General features: G+C 44.1%; 2 protein-coding genes across 39 annotated transcripts in view; both read left to right on the top strand.

Moving 5' to 3' along the window:
* Positions 1–20051, top strand: part of LOC110255319 (polyprenol dehydrogenase) — a 339610-nt gene that overhangs the window by 225614 nt on the left and 93945 nt on the right. For 2 of the 38 annotated variants that reach the window (XR_014834923.1, XR_014834910.1), the window contains one exon: positions 16366–16442. The exons of 34 other annotated variants lie outside the window; for them this stretch is intronic. The gene's annotated coding sequence lies outside the window, so the exon portion shown is untranslated. Of the gene's footprint in view, positions 1–13648; positions 15235–16365; positions 16443–20051 lie in introns of those variants that run through there. 2 more of the 38 variants (XR_014834932.1, XR_014834925.1) reach the window with 2 other exon arrangements.
* LOC146394439 (uncharacterized) lies at positions 2399–5822 on the top strand. Its single transcript, XM_085007070.1, has 3 exons — positions 2399–2829; positions 2934–3245; positions 4749–5822. Exons 1-2 carry the CDS (start codon positions 2452–2454, stop codon positions 2997–2999), a joined length of 444 nt encoding a protein of 147 aa, XP_084863196.1. The 5' UTR covers positions 2399–2451; the 3' UTR covers positions 3000–3245; positions 4749–5822.

The following is a 20051-nucleotide window of genomic DNA, read 5'->3' as shown; positions in this document are numbered from 1 at the left end:
AGTTAGAGCCATGCTCTCCTGTTCTCTTGCTCCCAGTCTCTCTCCACCAGAATCCAGGGCACGGAGAAGAGCCGTCCTCTTCCAGCCATGCCTCCACCGTCTCTCATTGCCTGTGAGCCCAAGCCCTTGGCCACCCGGTCAAGGCCTTCTATCCTCCAGCTTCCCCCAGATAACCCACCCAACCATGACCTGCCATGTGTCCTGCAGCTGCCCTTGAGTCCATGTCATTCCTAGAGCAACGCCGTCCTCAACAACTACAGTTTTGTGCTCCTGGCATCCTCCTCTACCTTAGGCATTTTTTGCCCTTCACCAGAGCAAGTGCTACCCTCTCTCCAGCTCCCCTTGAAGGGTCCTCTCACCGCTGCATCTCATCTTTAACTTCCACCCTTGGGTTTTGTTCTCCTCCTCCATCCCCTTATCTTTACAGAAGGCATCTTCCACTGTCTCCTCCCATGTCTCCACTCGGAAGCTCACATCCATGTCAATTCCTAGATCCAGTGAAAGAGGGAACTTTAAAGCTGCCCGTGGAGGAAGCCCTTCTTGCAGCAGATCTTCATGAAGAACGTAAAATGATGTCCCTGTTCTCATTGGGCTGCCAGAGATGGGGGGCGGGGGTGAGGTCCTTGGTACCAATCCCCGAATCCTGAGTTGACCCCTGCATCACAATCCCCTCTGTTTTTTGTGAGCCATCATTCTAAAGCAAGAGATGGCTACATCCTAGTATTGCAGTCACCCAACCTCAGTGCCCTTCCTTGTGAATCTTTCTTCTTGACGCCTCAACTCTGACTGGGAGCCTGGAGTCCTGTTAGCAGGACCATGTCTTTATGCTTTGTGTCCCCGAGGCTGGGGAAGTTCCTGGTACATCACGCATGCTTGTTGGATGAGTGGATTGATGGATATGGATGGATGTGGATGGATGATGGATCAATGGATGGATGGGTGAATGGGTGGATATGGATGGGTGAGTTGATGGATGAGTGGATGGATGGATATGGATGGATGAATGATGGATGGATGGATAGTGAATGGATGGATGCTTGGACGGGTGGGTGGATGGCTGGCTCATCACAATGGCAAGTCTTCCTGCCTCATTTTCCAAACTTTTCATGTCTGGATTTCTTTCGCCAGCTTTATCCACCTGGACAGACACCTGGCCATGTCACCTTGGCAGCCTGGTACCATTCATCTGTTTGAATAACCATTTGAACCTGTGGAGTCTCAGGCTGGCCTTGTTGAGTCATGGTTGTCAGCTGGGCTTTCCTCCCAGATTGACTCAAGTTTGGTTCTCAAGCTCTAACTTTGCTAAAAATACACTGCCAAGCCTTGTTGATGGGGCCAGGATGCAGCCATCAGCCCACAGCAGCTCAGAAGGAACTGACAGATTTGGTGCCCCTGATTTTCTGTTGCTCCCCCTACGGGACCTGTGACCATGGGGAGACTCCCTTCCTTGGTCTAGTTACATGCAGCCATGTCTGAGCTAAATAACCAGCCTTCCTCCTCCAATTCTTTTTCCCAATACATTTCCCAGCACAGCTTCCATATGTATCTTCTCTGATTTTCATCTGAGTTTGATCTCAAAGATGCTCACCCCTAGAAGAATCTAAAGCCACTCTTTCAAAATTAGTGGATGGGTCCACCTGAGTGTTTTCATTTCCAGATTGCCAGATGTCTCTTCGTTTTTTTCTTTTTCTTTTCTTTTTTTAAAACTTTTTTTAAAAAAGCTGATTTACAATTTTGTGCCAATTTCTGCTGTACAGCAAGGCAGCCCAGTCCTACCTAGATATGCATTCTTTTAGAGATGGCTCTTCTGGAAGGGCAAAGTAGCAGAAATGAACATTTCTATGCCTATGGTTATTCAGGACTTGTTCAAGGGAAGAGGAAGTAGAGAAACCAAACTTGTTCAAGGGAAGAGGAAGTAGAGAAAGACATGGTATTCACTTGAGTTTCCATTAATGGATTCCCAAGGAGCCGTGAGGTAACACATAACAAAGGAGTGTAAGGGATGAATCTGTGCTGGAAATTGCTTAGGAGGCTCAAACCAGACCAATTTGTTATGAGGCCATTTAGGAGCTGTCTCCCAAGGAGGTTTGATCATCACTTTCCCTTGTTTTTCGGCAGCGAGGGGGCCCCACTGCCCAAAGGAAAGCATCAGTCAGACAACTGTCTTTGAGGGATAAAGACACGAGGGAGAGTCTTTTCAGGCCAGGCTGTTTCCTCAGAAGCCTAAGTGGCCATTCTGATGACTCATGAGAGGGGATTCAGATTCTCAAGGGTGAGAGTTGTGGTGAGGAGGAGGAGGGTGCTGATGGTGAAGGGGAGGGAAGTTATGATGATGATGGTGGGGATAATGATGCTGAAGATAACAGTGATGGTGAAGGCGGTGATGATGTTGATGGTGGAAGTGATGGTCATGATGGTGGAGATGACGGTAAAGATGGTGGAGTGACTGTGATGATGGTGGAGATGACGGTAAAGATGGTGGAGGTGACGGTAAAGATGGTGGAAGTGATGGTCATGATGGTGGAGGTGACGGTAAAGATGGTGGAGGTGACGGTGATGATGGTGGAGGTGACGGTAAAGATGGTGGAGGTGACGGTGATGATGGAGATGATAGTAAAGATGGTGGAGGTGACGGTGATGATGGAGATGATAGTAAAGATGGTGGAGGTGACGGTGATGATGGAGATGACGGTAAAGATGGTGGAGGTGACGGTAAAGATGGTGGAGGTGATGGTCATGATGGAGATGACGGTAAAGATGGTGGAGGTGACTGTGATGATGGTGGAAGTGATGGTCATGATGGTGGAGATGACGGTAAAGATGGTGGATGTGACTGTGATGATGGTGGAAGTGACGGTAAAGATGGTGGAGTGACTGTGATGATGGTGGAAGTGATGGTCATGATGGTGGAGATGACGGTAAAGATGGTGGAGGTGACGGTGATGATGGTGGAGGTGATGGTCATGATGGTGGAGATGACGGTAAAGATGGTGGAGTGACTGTGATGATGGTGGAGATGACGGTAAAGATGGTGGAGGTGACGGTAAAGATGGTGGAAGTGATGGTCATGATGGTGGAGATGACGGTAAAGATGGTGGAGTGACTGTGATGATGGTGGAGATGACGGTAAAGATGGTGGAGGTGACGGTAAAGATGGTGGAAGTGATGGTCATGATGGTGGAGTGACTGTGATGATGGTGGAAGTGATGGTCATGATGGTGGAGATGACGGTAAAGATGGTGGAGGTGACGGTGATGATGGTGGAGGTGATGGTCATGATGGTGGAGATGACGGTAAAGATGGTGGAGTGACTGTGATGATGGTGGAGATGACGGTAAAGATGGTGGAGGTGACGGTAAAGATGGTGGAAGTGATGGTCATGATGGTGGAGTGACTGTGATGATGGTGGAAGTGATGGTCATGATGGTGGAGATGACGGTAAAGATGGTGGAGGTGACGGTGATGATGGTGGAGGTGATGGTCATGATGGTGGAGATGACGGTAAAGATGGTGGAGTGACTGTGATGATGGTGGAGATGACGGTAAAGATGGTGGAGGTGACGGTAAAGATGGTGGAAGTGATGGTCATGATGGTGGAGGTGACGGTAAAGATGGTGGAGGTGACGGTGATGATGGTGGAGGTGACGGTAAAGATGGTGGAGGTGACGGTGATGATGGAGATGATAGTAAAGATGGTGGAGGTGACGGTGATGATGGAGATGATAGTAAAGATGGTGGAGGTGACGGTGATGATGGAGATGACGGTAAAGATGGTGGAGGTGACGGTAAAGATGGTGGAGGTGATGGTCATGATGGAGATGACGGTAAAGATGGTGGAGGTGACTGTGATGATGGTGGAAGTGATGGTCATGATGGTGGAGATGACGGTAAAGATGGTGGATGTGACTGTGATGATGGTGGAAGTGACGGTAAAGATGGTGGAGTGACTGTGATGATGGTGGAAGTGATGGTCATGATGGTGGAGATGACGGTAAAGATGGTGGAGGTGACTGATGATGGTGGAAGTGATGGTCATGATGGTGGAGATGACGATAAAGATGGTGGAGGTGACGATGATGATGGTGGAAGTGACGGTAAAGATGGTGGAGGTGACTGTGATGATGGTGGAAGTGATGGTCATGATGGTGGAGGTGATGGTCATGATGGAGATGACGGTAAAATGGTGGAGGTGACTGTGATGGTGGAAGTGATGGTCATGATGGTGGAGATGACGGTAAAGATGGTGGATGTGACTGTGATGATGGTGGAAGTGACGGTAAAGATGGTGGAGTGACTGTAAAGATGGTGGAGGTGACTGATGATGGTGGAAGTGATGGTCATGATGGTGGAGATGACACTAAAGATGGTGGAGGTGACTGTGATGATAGTGGAGGTGACAGTGATGATGGTGATGTTGGTGATGGTGGAGGTGACAGTGATGATGGTGATACTGGTGATGGTGGAGGTGACGGTGATGATGGTGGTGTTGGTGATGATGGTGGTGTCGGTGATGATGGGATGAAGGTAATGGTGATGGTCTTCATGATGCTTTTTGCTAATAAGCTGTCAGGCTCCTATCACGTAGACAATAAGATCGTGCACACGTGAGCTTTGGGTTATCTTGCGAGATCTTCCTTTTTGGTCTTATTAAATGTGGCTTAAGGAAAACATCCGAAGTCTGTTTTAGACACTGTGTGGAAATGACCAAGGCTTGTCCCAGAATTTCTGCCCAAGATTTTGGAAGGGAGGATTGGGCAGAGCTGTTGGTCTTTTGTCCACTCATTTGTTTGACCTATGGGTAGTGTGGTCATTCTTGAAATCAGTACTGCACATGAAACCATATATATTAAAAATAAAGAAGCAGGTTGTGATGGAATGTGATGGAAGATAACGTGAAAAAAAGAATGTATGTATATATATGTATGACTGGGTTACTTTGCTGTACAGCAGAAATTGACAAAACATTGTCAATCAATTATAATACAAATTTTTAAAAAATAAAATAAAGAAGCAGGCAAGATGATGGTGATTGTGCAATAGTGTTTGTTGAATGAATAACTGATAGCCATGCGTGCTTGGAAAAAGTTGGCCCAGATAGTACCTGTAAGGTCTACATCATAACCTACAGTATGATTGTGCTTCTTTCCAATGGAAAGGATTCTTTCCTGGGAACACACACGCACATTTCAGAATAGATCAGATCAAACATCATCTGTGTCTCTTCTCCTGACTCCCGTGTCCCAAAGTGAAGGCAAATCTTGGTACAACAGAGTACTGGCAGTTAGCTGCAGGGGATTTCTCTTTCTGCCTTGAAATCACAGCAGTTCCTGGCTTGGGGGTGCTGAGAGGGGTCATTATTGGGAGGCGTTCCTTCGTCTCCTGCTCCTGGCCCATAAGCATGACAGATGCTCCCATCTCACAAGAGCTTCTTCCAACCTGGTACTGCTTGCACCTGCTTCCCATTTATCTCAGCCCGTTTGTTGTCTGGCTGCTTCTATTTTTTTTTAATCTAATTTTATTGGAGTAGAGTTGATATCCAATGTTGTGTTAGTTTCAGGTGTACAGCAAAGGGATCCATTTATACATCGACATGGATCCATTCTTTTTTAGCTTCTCTTCCCATGTAGGTTATTACCGAATATTGAGTAGATTTCCCTGTGCTAGACAGTAGTAGGTCCTTGTTATTTATCTGTTTTATGTGTAGTAGTGTGTATATACCCCAACCTCCCAATTTATCTCTTGTTAAATTAGGCTTGTTTCTGTTTTGTAAATAAGTACTTTTGAGTCTTTTTTTAATTAGATTCCACATATAAGTGATATCATGATATTTGTCTTTCTGTTTGGCTGCTTTTAAAAATAGCATATTGTTGGTGTTCCCATTGTGGCTCAGTGGTAATGAAACCAGCTAGTATCCATGAGGACGTGGGTTCGATCTCTGGCCCCATTTAGTGGGTTAGAGGATTTGGTGTGAGCTGTGGTGTAGGTCACAGACATGGCTCAGATCCCACATTGCTGTGGCTGTGGTATAGGCCAGCAGCTGCAGCTCCAATTCGACCGCTAGCCTGGGAACTTCCGTATCCCTCAGGTGTGGCCCTAAAAGGCAAAAAAAAAAAAAAAAAAAAAAAAAAAGAAATGTGTATTGTGGCAGCTTCCAGTTCCTGGCCTCACATTCATTCCTCCTTTTCCCCAAGTATTTCATTTTAGCAATAATATTTGTGTTAATTTTATGTGTTGCCTCGACTTGGCCACAGGATGTAGTTTTGTTTGTAGTCAGAGACTCATCTGGATGTTTCTGTGGGGTGTTTATGGCTGAGTAAAGCAGATTGCCCTCCATGATGTGGGTGGGCCTCGTCAAATCAGTTGAAGGCCTGAATAGAACACAAGACTGACCTCCCCAGAGCAGGAGGGAATTTTGCAGCAGGTGTCCTTTGGATTTGGGCAGCAACACCACCTCTTTCCTAGGTTTCCAGCCTGCTGGTCTACTTGCCGGATTTTGGACTTGCCAGTCTCTGTAACTGTATGAGTCAGTTCCTTAAAATGAATCTCTGACCCTCCCCCTTCTATGTACACACACACACCAGCATATATACACACACATACATATATATATTTCTATATGCTAATACCTGTATATGTATATACACATACACACTCTGTTCTTTTCATCTGGACAACCCTAATACAATAATTTTGCTGTGGACATTAACATCAAACATCTCCCACACACAATCTAATTGCCCTGTCATTCTGAGTCTTTTCTTTAGCAATTACTGATGTGCAAGTGTATTTGTAATTATAGTGTTAAAATTTTTAATTTAATATTAATTCATGAAATTTTTATATGGCTTTCTCCATTTTTTTTTTCAGTTATAGTTGATCACAGTATTGTGTTAGCTTCAGGTGTACAGCAAAAGATTCTTTTTTCCCTTATGGGTTATTACAGGATATTGGCTAGGGTTCCCTGTTCTCAACAGTAGGTCCTTAATTGATTATCTCTTTTATATACAGTGGTGTGTACATGTTAATCCCAAACTCTTAATTTAATCTCTCCCCGCCTTTCTTCTCTGGTAACCATATGTTTGTTTTCTATGTCCATGAGTCTATTTCTGTGTTGCAAATAAGTTCATTTGTACTATTGTTTAGATTCCTCATGTAAGTGTTGTCATATGGTATTTGTCTTTGTCTGACTTGCTTCATTTAGGGTGATAATCTCTAGGTCCATCCACGTTGCTGCAAATGGCATTATTTTATTCTTTTTTATGGCTGAGTAATATTCCATTGTATATATGTACCACATCTTTTTTAAATCCATTCCTCTGTTGATGGGCACTTGGGTTGTTTCCATGTCTTGGCTGTTGCAAATAGTGTGGCTGTGAACATGGGGATGCATGGATCTTTTTGATTTAGAATTTTCATATTTTCCAGATAGATGCCCAAGACTGGGATTGCTAGATCATATAGTAGTTCTATTTTTTTAATGATTTTTATTTTTTCCATCATAGCTGGTTTACAGTGTTCTGTCAGTTTTCTACTGTACAGCAAGGTGACCCAATCACACACATAAATATATATATTCTTTTTCTCACATTTTCATGCTCCATTATAAGTGACTAGATACAGTTCCCAGTGCTATACAGAAGGATCTCATTGCTTTTCCATTCCAAAGACAATAGTTTGCATCTATTATTTTTGTGTTTTTTTTAAGGAATCTCCATAGTGGTTGCAATAGCTTACATTTCCACCAACAGTGTAGGAGGGTTCCCTTTTTTCCACACCCTCTCCAGCATTTAGTATTTGTAGAATTTTTGATAATAACCATTCTGATGGATGTGAAATGATACCTCCTTGCAGTTTGGTTTTGCATTTTTCTAATAATTAGCAATATTGAGCATCTTTTCATGTGCCTTTGGCCATCTATATGCCTTCTTTGGGGAAAATGTCTATTGAGATATTTTGCTCAATTTTTGATGAGGTTGTTTGGGTTTTGTGTGTGTATTATTGAGTTATATGAGCTGTTAGTAAATTTTGGAAATTAAATCAGTCACATCGTTGGCAAATATTTGCTCTCAGTGTGTAGGTTGTCTTTTCATTTTGTCCATGGTTTCCTTTGCTGTGCAAAAGCTTGTGAGTTTATTTAGGGCCCATTTGTTTACTTTTGCTTATATTTCTATCACCTTGGGAGACTGACCCAAGAGAATATTGCTATGATTTAGATCAGAGAGTGTTTTGCCTATGATTTCTTCTTGGGGATATATGGTGCATTGTCTTGTATTTAAGTCTTTAAGCCAGATTTTGAGTTTATTTTTGAGTGAGGGAGTATTCTAACTTCATTGGTATATGTTCCCTAATAGTTTAGATAGCAGCATAGTGTTTTATCAAATGAGAAAGGTACACTTTCTCTGACCTCCTCTGAAATAATGCTGAGGCAGCATCTTTATGCTTCCCTCTGCCCCACATATCTATTATTTACTTAGAATAAAATCCGGATGAACAAGTCTCTGTGGTCACTCTGTACGGACTGTTTGCATTTTTTTGATACCCAGCTGTCTTTGCCTCTTTGTTTCTGCCCCTAAAGAGTCAGGCTTCACCTTTGGAAGTGGAGTTGCCCAAGTAATACAAGACACCAGTTAAATTTGATTTTTAGTTATACAACACTTTAAATATCAATATATACCAAATATTGCACAATAAACTATGCATTGTAGTTTACTGTCAATATATCCAGTGCAATATTTGAGACAAAGAGTTTATTTATAAGAAGTTTGTCCTGTGCTATAGATGGGACATGCTTATACCAAAGAACACATATTTGTTTTTTATCTGAGATTCACATTTAACTCTGTGTCCTGGGTGTTGATTTCCTAAAGCCAGCAACCCTACTGGCAACATCCGTCTAGGACTTAGAGCCAGGCTGATGAAGCCAGTTGAATCAGAATGTTCCTTATTCCTCAATATTTTGCAATCTGACTTCTAATGGGACAACTGGAGTGAGTGAAATTGTGTCTTAGGTCCTAACTTTTTTTTTTTTGAGCACCAGTGGGAAACCACTGGGAAACCCTAAACCAATAACTGGGCAACATTTATTGAGGGTGGGTGTGTATCCAGCCAGGAAGGACCCAACCAAGATTGCTTAGCTTAACAAAAGAAGTATGTAGGTATGCTGAGCACTGTGCTAGGCATATGTGGTCAAACCAGTGGGTTCATGTAGACCAAACCTATTTTTTTATGAATAAGTTCTGCTGGTTCCAGCCAGACAGGACAGGGGAAGAAAGGCTTCCAGGCGTATTCAAGGAAGACAGTCTCAAGTGCAAATGATGCATTTGCATGAGTCTGAGGGAGAGTGCAGCTCAGTGTTGCAGCCTGGGTTTCTTCCTTGCCCTAATTTTGCTCTGTCTTGCTGCCAATCCACTACAGATGAGAAATACAACAAAAGGTCCTCACGTTAGACCATAAACCCAACTCAAACATCTCTTGTCATGCTCAAACCCTTGAGTGGTGGCATTATGGCTATAGAAATCTTATTTTTGCCTGTAGGCTGGAGGCTGCTCCAGAAAAAACAGCAGAATTACTGTTTTTCTGCTTGGCTTAGTCTGTATCTTTTTGTTTGATGTGGCCTTAGTGTCCAATAAATATCAGTCGAATTAGTAAAGCAGTGATGACATTATGATTATTTTCCAAAGGAGTGAAGGGAAATCAAACTCTGGATTGATCCTTTTTTACACACGTCCCAATCACTTCCTATTATTTTTCCAAAGCTTGTAACCAGGAAGATATTGGTCTAAATGATCAGATAAATGGATATGAATATCACAGTAGAAACAGACACCCCTCCCCACAGAGGAAGCTACACCTGCTGAGAAATGATCTATTCAACAGAGACATTGAATGCTTAAAATTAAGTTTTCAAAGATGGAGGTTGAATGCTTTTCATCTGTCCTGACACAATTGTCCTAGATAATGAAAAGTGATTTGAAAAGTGTGCAAAATCACTCTGGTGAATTTGCCCTTGAGTTTGGGGTGAGTAGATGCAAACTATGACACTGAGAATGGATAAGCAGTGAGGTCCTGCTGTACAGCACAGGGAACTCTATCCAGTCTCTTGGGATGGACCATGATGGAAGATAATATAAGAGAAAAAATGTATGTATATATGTGTATGACTGGGTCACTGTGCTGTATAGCAGACATTGACTCAAAACTATACCCGAAGAAAAAAAAGAAAAAAAGAAAAAACAGAGCAGTGATGTTGATCTTTCATTGCCTTAATCCTTTAAACAAATGAGCCCAGGAGGGAGGCAGCAGAGGGAGTGTTCAGAAGAGAAGGTCACATCACGAGAAGAATGACCAAGGGAATGAGACCCTGTCATGGACAGCTGTCTGATCTGACCGGTAGAATGCCATCATTCCTGTTTGAAGTCCTGTGCTTGGCAACTGCAATTTCCTCCTCATCCTGTACAGCTGGGTCTTCCTTGTGACTTGTCACCCTTCCACTAAGTGGCTTTTAGCATCGACCATTTGAAAGGACATGAAGTGTGCTGGGTTTTACATGTTGATCGTTAGGTCACCAGTAAGTGTGAAATGTCCCCTGTGGTTTCCAGGAGCCTGTGTGTGAGTGTGTGTGTGTGCACGTGTGTGCATGCTGGAGTGTCCGTTCATGGTTCTGGTGGATGCCCTTGGCTGCAGATTCCTGCTGGCATTTCACTTGCCACGGACACTATCAGTTAGGACTTCCTCCAGATTTCATCCCCAAGCATCCCAGTCAAGCCTGCACCATGATGCCTTCGTGATGTGGTCATAAAGAATCACCATTTATCTAGCCCTCAGGATTGGAAACCTCAGTCCATCAACACTTAACACATTGATGATGTGAAATATGACATTACTTGGATAAAACACATCCGTCTAAAAAATTGCCTTTCTGCAGCTCCTCTCATGGCTCAGAGGTTAACAAATCTGACTAACATCCATGAGGACCCAGGTTCGATACCTGGCCTCACTCAGTGGGTTAAGGATCCGGCATTGCTGTGAGCTGTGGTGTAGGCAGGCAGCTACAGCTCTGATCCAACCCCTTGCCTGGGAATCTCCATATGCCACAGGTGTGGTCCTAAAAAGCAAAATAAATAAATAAATAATAATAAAATAAAAAATTGCCTTTCCTAGAATTCCCACTGTGATGCAGTGGGATCAGTGGCATCTCTGCAGTGCCAGGATGCAGGTTCCATCCCCAGCCTGAGACTGTGGGTTAAAGGACCTGGTGTTGCCATAGCTGCGGTGTAGGTCGCAACTTCAGCTCAGATCTGATCCCTGGCATGGAAACTCCATATGCTGTGGGGTAGCCAAGAAAGAAAAAAAATTATCTTTCCTTTTTGTCTATGGTACGTTTCCGTTAGCAAGCGCTCATTTCAGATGTGGGTCCTCCTGGCATCCTGGACCTGATACAAAACATGAGTAATATTGTTTTGTACATTCAATATTTGTAGAGATTTGCCTACATGTTTGCCAGTGTCTGAGCCCTTTGTTTCTTTTGATGTTCTGACACCACCCAACAGAGGTTCGTGTCAGCTGTCTTAATGCACAGTGTTTAAAATCCCCTTCAGGGACGGTCTACTCACAAAAGCGTTCTTCGACTGTTGTTTCTGGAGCTGTATTATGCCACCCCCTTTGGAAAGATATTTTCTCTGGGATCTACTTCCTTTCAGTGTTTCCATTCTTTTAGTCCCCTCTCTCCTCATGGTCTGGCTTCCATTGTTTGATAGAAGTCAGGTGTAATTCTTTGAAAAGATGTCATCTTTTATTCCCTGTCTGCTTTTAAGCTTCTCTCTCTGTCTTTGGTCCTTGGAAAGCCCATGTGAGGCATGTGTGCATGTGTATTTTGTTTTATTCTTCCTGGGATGGGTTCCATTTCCTGTACCTGTGGGTTACTGGCTTTCTGGTTAATTCTCCACCAGTAGTGCTTCATGTGCTGCTGTGCCCTGTCTTTCTGCAACTCTTCTACCTCCTTTTTGGGTATCTTCACTCTTTCATGTTTTCATTCTGTGTCCCTGTGCCCTGGCTTCTGGAAGCTGTAGTCTTCCAATTCACCGATTCTCTCTTCGATTCTGTCTTGCCTACTTTTACCTCCATCTACTGAATTTTAAATTTCAGTGTTTGTGTCTTGCACGTCTAGGAGTTCTATCGTGACCTTTTCAAACCATACCGGCCTTCAGTTCATTGTGTAGGTTGTGCTGCCATCTCGATCTGATCATCCAAACCCCTGGAACCTTTGTTGCTGTCTTTTGGGGTCTCACGCATGTTGGGAGTTGCTCACAGAGACCGAAGTCCTTATGGGCTTTGTCCTCTTTCCATTTAAGACTGTCTTTTTTCCTTGTGCCTGAATGAGGGACAGGCCTCCAGAGAAGATGGGCGTTTGCTTCTTTCGGGTGTCTCTGTGGGGCTGCATCTGTGATGGAATATTCTGTTCATTCTGAAGGATTGGGATCCTTGCGGTATCCGTCGTTATCTTTCGAATGTCATCGCTCTGCCTAGAAACACTATCCGTTAGGACCATTTCAAACCTAATTCAGAGTTTGGAATTTTACCGGGGGCAGTACTGCCTGCGTGAGGTGAATTTATCCCGCTAAGTGTCACGAGGGTAGATTCACATGTTCAAGGACTCTTCTTTGCCTTATTAACGTAGTGCCAGTATCTGCCTTCCTGCAGACTTCGGGAAGCTGTGTATGTGTCTGGTCCACTCTTCGTCTGAGAAGGTCTTCGCTGGTTCTCAAACTCATCAATTTCAGGTCTTCTTTTCCTTCTAAATAATGATTGAGGACCTCACATACCTTTTGCCCATATGATTTGTATCGACTGATATTTCCCATATGTGCAACTCCAGCCGAGCAGATTGTTACATATGTAACAATGTAACATATACATTGGATACAAGTATCTTATTAATGATAAGATGGATACAAGTATCTTATTAATGATAAGAAATCCATTCTGTGTTCACGCAAATAATATAGTCTTGCTGTATGAAGAAGAGCTTATATTCTTTTTTCTTTTTTTTTAAACTGAAGTATAGTTGATTTACAATGTTGTGTGTTTCTGCTATACAGCTGCAGCAAGGTGATTTAATTATACATATTAATACATTCTTTCTTATGTTCTTTGCTAGTATTTCTCTTAGGATAGTGAATATAGTTCCCTGTGCTGTACAGTAGGACCTTGTTGTTGCTTATCCATCCTACACATAACAGTTTGCATGTATTAACCCCACACTCTGAATCCATCCTTCCCTAGCCATTCCCCTTGGCAATCACAAGTCTTTCCTCTATGCCCGTGAGTCTATTTCTGGTTTTGTGTCGTATTTTAGATTCCACATACACATGAAGAATATATTAATTCTTATTATACAGAGAATATCTTATATAAACTATATATATATATGCTGTATGTAGCATAGTGTCGCTAATCTGAGAGTATTAGTGACAAGAATGATGTTTTCCATGTTTGCAAATCCCATTAATGGCTGGCGGGTATTAAAAAAGAGTTTGACACCAGTTCTGCTCAAAGTGTGGTACAGTGAGCCTTGCTTCTGTCTTCAATCTGCTGCTTTTCATAATAATGATGCGCTGATATTTGTCTTTTTTCTCCCTTATTCTCTCAGAAGAGTCCAGTGGACTTTTCCAGCGGCTATGGGATGGGTGATAACACAGCAGATTCAAGACGGAAGCAGATATGTGTTTCTCAAAGTGTGGTATGGGGAGCCTTGTTGTGGTTCTGAGCCGCATCTGTGATCTGCTCTGCAGCTCGCAGCAATGCCAGATCCTTGACCCACTGAGCGAGGCCAGGGATTGAACCCACATCCTCACAGACACGGTCAGGTTCTTAACCCGCTGAGCCACAATGGGAATTCCTAGCATAGAACTTATAGAATCAGAGCTGCATGGAGGAAAGTATGTCATTAGACTCCCCGACCTTGACAAGGACCTAAAAACATTATCTTCTGTTTCTGGAGACTTGAGACGATGTCAAAAGTGTGGTTTTAGTCTTGGCCAGTTCACCAAATCTGCTCAGGGAAAAAGGGCTTCAGGGCTCTGTCGGTCTGTTTCCCTTGAGATTATGGCCTGACAGTTCTCTTTAGTGTCGTCAGTCTCGAGATGTTTCTAATGGGATGCTTTTCGAAAGTATCCAGACAGGATTTTTCAGTTTGTTCCGGCAGGAATGTTGGGTCAAGTCGCCTAATCTTCCATGTAACCAGGAGTAGCTCATCGTCAAAGACGTAAGCATGACAGATTAAGAAGTTGGGAAGAAAAGACAGATATTAAGGATTTACGTTATATAACAGAAGGAAAATCTAATAGCTGTCTAAGCAGATCCATAGTCATAAAATATAAAGGACATTTTAACTGTGTATTAGCGCTCTAGGAGAACATGAATTCCAAATCGTGTAAATATAATCACCCATATGTGGGGCCATACTATCATAAAGTTGAAATTTGATAGCAAAATAATCACAAACGTGCATCACCGTCCAACCAGAACTTTAAACCTCTCCTTTAAGTGGTTTTGGCCATCATCCAAAAGTCTGCAAACAAATGACAGAGAAGCTGTGGAGAAAAAGGAACCCTAGTACACTGTCCGTGGGAAGGTCAATTGGTGCAGCCATTATGGAAAACAGGAGGGAGATTCCTCAGAAAACTAAAAATAGAATGACCATCTGATCCAGCAATCCCACTTCTGGGCATCCGTCTGGAGAAAACCATGACTTGAAAAGACACATGTACTCCATTGTGCATTGCAGCACTCTGAACCACAGCCAAGACGTGGAAACCACCTCAGTGTTCATCGACAGAGGTGTGGATAAAGATGATGTGGTCCATAGACACAAAGGAATATGACTCAGCCATGAAAAAGAAGGAAAGGCATTTGCAGCCACATGGATGGACCTGGACACGATCAGGCTGCGTGAGCTAGAAAGACAGTGAGACACCCACATCATGTGCTATCACTTCCATGTGGCATCTGGAAAAAGGACACAAGAAACTTCTTTACAGACCAGATAGAGACTCACAGACTTTGAAAAACTGATGGTTTCCAGAGGAGAGAGGTGGGGGGTGGGGAAGGGCTGGAGGTTTGAGATGGAAAAGCTATAAAATCAGGTCATGATGATCATGGTACAACTGTAGATATAATAAAATCCATTGAATTTAAGAAATAAATAAATGTCTTTCGGGAATAAGAAAGTTAAAGCAATCATTGAGGACGCCCCTAAAGTTACTCTGGGTGTGGGGGGTGCTGTGGGGGATTGACCTCTCTTGGAATGAGTTCATTGTCTGTTCATTTTTGGCTGCACCCCACCACCACCACCACCACCACATGCAGAAGTTCTTGGGCCAGGGATTAAACCCGTGCCACAGCAGCAACCTGAACCACAACCGTGAGGGTGCCAGATCCTTAACCCACAGAGCCACCAGGGAACTCCAAGCATGAGCTAATTTTCAAAATAATGAATGACACATTAGATTGAGAAGGAGATACAGAGGAACGTAAATCTCAAGAGAGCAAGAACATGAAATTCTACAGCTAAGAAAGGAGGAATTTCATGAGTCAGAACCTGAATCAATATACATCGTGTAACATCTAACCTTGGAGTTCCCATCGTGGCTCAGCGGAAACGAACCTGACTAGCATCCATGAGGATGCAGGTTCCACCCCCGGCCTCACTCAGTGGGTTAAGGATCCAGCATTGATGCAAGTGCAGCATAGATCATAGATGCCCCTTGTATCTGGTGTTGCTGTGGCTGTGGTGTAGACCAGCAGCTGCAGCTCTGATTTGACCCCTAGCCTGGGAGCTTCCATATGCCAAGGGTGTGGCCCTAAAAAGCAAATTAAATAAATAACAAAGTCCACCCTTGTTCCCACAGCCTAGAAGGCTCCTCAGGATTTGGAGACCAGCTCTCTCTCTCTGGTCTCTAGTTCCATCCCACTGTATGTTGCTGCCTTCTTTAAAGACTCATGGACCTCCCTGCATTTGTGGGGTTGCATCCCACCGCAGGGCCTTTGCACAAGCTGTGTTCTCTGCTAGAACTTACAATGCCCAGATAACAAATAGCGAATTTCACTATTGTGTTCATGGGTTTATGTCCACCTTCTAGAACATTGGAGAAGCTAAAAAAGAACTTGGATCTCCATTGTAGTGCAGTGTAAGGTTAAGAACCCAGCTACCTGAGGATGCAGATCGGATCCTTGGCCCCACTCAGCGGGTCCAGGATCCGACGTTGCTGTGAGCGGTGGTGTAGGTCGTGTTGCTGTGGCTGTAGTGTAGGCCAGCAGCTGAAGCTCCAATTCGATGCCTACCCTGGGAACTTCCATATGCTGCAGGTGTGACCCTAAAAAGAATAGAAGAAGAAGGAGGAGAAGGAGGAGAAGAAGAAAAGAAGAAGAAGAAAAGAAGAAAAGAAGAGGAGGAGGAGGAGGAGGAGGAGGAAAGGGAAAGAGATCGGTGACGGTCGCTGCTGGTCTAACAGTTAAGGACTCGACATTGCCACTGCTCTGACTCAGGTTCGATCCCTGGCCCAGGAACTTCTGCATGCTGTGAGCGTGGCCAAAAAAATTACTGTCCAGCACAGCGAACTTCATCCAATCTCTTGCGATAGAACCTAATGGAAGATAATATAAGAAAGGGAATGTATGTATATGTATGCCCGAGTCACGTTGCTGTGCAGCAGATATTGGCACACTATTGTACATCGTCTGTACGTTCATAAAAAAATGTACTTACCTAAATCAAAAAAATTTAAGAAAAAAATAAAGCAGCAGCCCATAAATATCTTTAATAAGAGGATACAAGAAAGCTGAGAGCTAGTCTTCTGAAAAAAATCAGAGAAAGGACTAGGAAGCAAAATGAAAAAAAAAAAAAAAAAGACTGTGTGTATATCCCAAATTGACTCAGACGGTACACTCATCAGAAAAATCAGTGTGATTTGCAATGGTTTATGCAAATACTTTTGGAAAGCAGAAGCGGCGGGTGATGCTAGGGAAAATATGCATTACCAGAATTTAGAAAAACAAAGCCACTGTCAGGAAATCAGTTTTAATGATGAAATTGCAGAAGAGTCATCTCTGCATTTAAAAAAAACATTCAAGCTCCTAGAATTCTTCACTAAGTTCCCTGAAACCTGCAAGGACTTTTCAAGGTCCTTATATTTATTCAGAGGTTGGGCTAAGAAGGAATGCTTTGAAGTAACTTGCAAGAGCTTTCTTAGAATCATTTTAAAATTTGATTTAAAATGAGCAGAAAGAGGAGTTCCTGCTGTGGCACATAGGAAATGAATCCAACTCGTCGTATACATGAGGAGGTGGGTTCGATCCCTGGCCTCGCTCAGTGGGTTAAGGGTCCAGTGTTGTGGTGAACTGTGGTGTCAGTCACACATGTGGCTCGGATCTGGTGTTCTGTGGCTGTAGTGTAGACCTGCGGCTGCAGCTCCGATTTGACCCCTAGCCTGGGAACTTGCATATGCCACAGGTGCAGCCCTGAAAAAGCAAAAAAAAAAAAAAAAAAAAAAAAATGTGGGGACAACTAGACAAGGTCACCTCCAAGGCCAAGCCTGGCTCTGCAGTTCCGGTGCCCGTCTCAGGTCAGAGCCCCCCAGCCTCTTGGCATCACCCAATCACCTGTCTGGTTTGCCCATGAATTGTGGAGAACGGCCCCTGGAAGCCGACCAGAACCCACAAAGTCCCGCCCTCTAGGCGGGTTGGCTTCATGCTTCCATGCCCTTCCAGCCCCAGCTGACCCTGCAGAATGACCTTCCCCCAGACACTTCCCCTTCCCCAGACTTTTTAAAGAATCTCATGCTCTACTAACTTGCCTCCACTTCTCACATGGCCCAGGCCTTGGGGAATGCTTAACTTTGATGTGTCTGGTGGGATGGGCGATGGTGCCCTATTCGTCTGTCAGATGCTCACCTCTGTGGCAATAAATGTCAATACGTGACTAGCATCTACAATCCATAGGCTTTGAGGAAAGCAGTCGCCCTTGGTGATGTGGGTGGGCCTCGTCCAATCAGGTGAAGGCCTTCAGAGCCACATCTGAGGGTTCCTGCAGAAGGAATCCTGCCTCAAAACTGAAGCATCGAAATTCCATTCAAGTTCCTGGCCTGCCCGCCTACCCTGCAGAATTCAGACGTGTCAACTAATAATTCAGTCACCCTTGGGGGTGTGGGTGGGCCTTGTCCAATCAGGTGAAGGCCTTCAGAGCAACATTCAAAGCTTCCTGCAGAAGAAATTCTGCCTCAAGGCTGAAGTGTAGAAATTCTATTAGAGTTCCTGGCCTGCCAGCCTGCCCTGTAGACTTCAGACTTGTCACTCTTCTCTGCAAATTGCATGAATCAGTTTCTTAAATCTTTTGCACCAGACTTGTATCTTAGTGGTCTTGTCTCCTTGAGAACCCCGGTGCGACTGTGTAGAGATTGAAGGCATATGCAAGACTCTTCCCAGCTACCTTGGGTCCCCCGTTGGGCACAGCCTTCTTTGGAAGCCAGGCAGAGAGCCACAAACCCTTATTGTCTAATTGGATGGACTCTGGTTATTTCAAACCATTTCTTGAATTCACTCTTGTCCCCACTTTGTGATGTGAGGTGTGTGTGTGTGATTGTGATACCACCTGTTTTTCAAAAGCCTAAAAAGTAGAACCCACATTCTTCCGCTTTGCACATTTCTCATTTTTGCAATGGACACACTTTCTTGTTAATTTTAAATGAAACCCTTAGGCTGATGGGCTGAGAGCCTGTCAGAGAAGTGCTTGGGCTCCACGGTGCAGTCACTTCCACACACTCTTTTTGGGTGTCTGGTATTCAAAGAGAGATTGGAAGTAAGGGGGTCCACGTCTCCGTCACCCCTTTACCGGGGAACACGTATAAGGAGGGGCTGCCCGGCAAATACAGACATCTCAATTTCTAATCAACACGGAGCTCCTCCTCTTGGGTTTTTGGGGTTTTTTTTGTTTTTTTTTTGTCTCCCTCTTTTTTCTTTGGATAGAATTTGCTTCTCATCATGATTGACACTGCAGTGGAGAAGCCATCTGAATCGAGGTGTTTTGAGAAAATTGTATCTTCTGTGACATGTGCCACCAAGCCCATACTTTGCAGCACATGCTCAAGGGGCTAATTATTGGCTGCGCTGCCTCCTGGGGTAATTTATGCATGCCTGTTCCTCGTTTTCCAAGAAGTGAAAATAAAGCTTCTCAGGGGCTGTGGAAACCCATCATTTCAGCTGTCAGTCGATGGCGCCCCACTGTGAGAAAGCGTTTGCGACTTGAGCCTCTTCCTCCACCCCAGTTTAGAGAATTTGGTTCCAAGGTTGTTCCATGTCCCTGGCAACCGTGACACAGGGGCACACAGGGGGCGTGTCTGTCACCGGTGCAACAAGACATCACGTTGGTTTGTTTCCCAAGATGGTACCCACGTCTTGTCTCTGGGGAAACTAATTTTTTGAAACTCCCTTTCTCTGCATGGGTGATATAAAACTCTGGTCTTTGTGGCTTATCTCCTAAGCATACGCTGCTTAGATTCACCTTTATTTTAACAACTAAAGCGTCTGCTTTATTTTAGTCACTGTGGCTTCCCCAGGAGGAACCGGATTTGCCCAAGGTTGAACGGTGCCCCGTTCGCCCAACGCCCCCTGTCTCGGTCCCAGGGTTTGAGATCCCAAGCTCAGGGCTGGCTCTCCTCGGAGAGACTTCGTTGTCCATTTCCTCCTCCCCTCACAAACTGGAGGAAAGCTGGAAATGTCAGTTGCAGGTCTTGACGTGTGTCCAGTGAACCGTGCGCAAGGGAAGTCATTTTCCACATGGCTTCTTTTTGATGGAAATGCAGATGCCTTGAAGATGGATGGGAAACAACAATAACTTTTTAAGAGTCTCTTTCTCCGCCGACCGAGCTAGCTGGCGGCGCAAAGGATGACTTTTTAAAAGAAGAGCTTCAGCGAATTCGGCTTCTGAATTCCCTTATGGGGAACAAAGATGCATGGGTATTTTCGAGGGAGGAAAATCCTTAGCGGAACATATGTGG

Source organism: Sus scrofa, chromosome X (genome assembly GCF_054392235.1).
Source record: "Sus scrofa isolate SSC_HxYL_T2T_F1_AM1 chromosome X, Sscrofa_HxYL_maternal_Yorkshire_Landrace_v2.0, whole genome shotgun sequence".
NCBI lineage: Eukaryota > Metazoa > Chordata > Mammalia > Artiodactyla > Suidae > Sus > Sus scrofa.
The sequence above is the reverse complement of the archived record's forward strand: the minus strand, read 5'-3'. Positions and strand labels throughout refer to the sequence as shown.

Excerpts from the sequence above, each read along its gene's own strand:
- LOC146394439 (XM_085007070.1), top strand. The coding sequence starts at position 2,452 with ATGATGGTGGAGATGACGGTAAAGATGGTGGAGGTGACGGTAAAGATG. Across the intron at positions 2,830-2,933 it reads TGACGGTAAAGATGGTGGAT|GTGACGGTGATGATGGTGGA; the intron begins GTGACTGTGATG and ends AAGATGGTGGAG.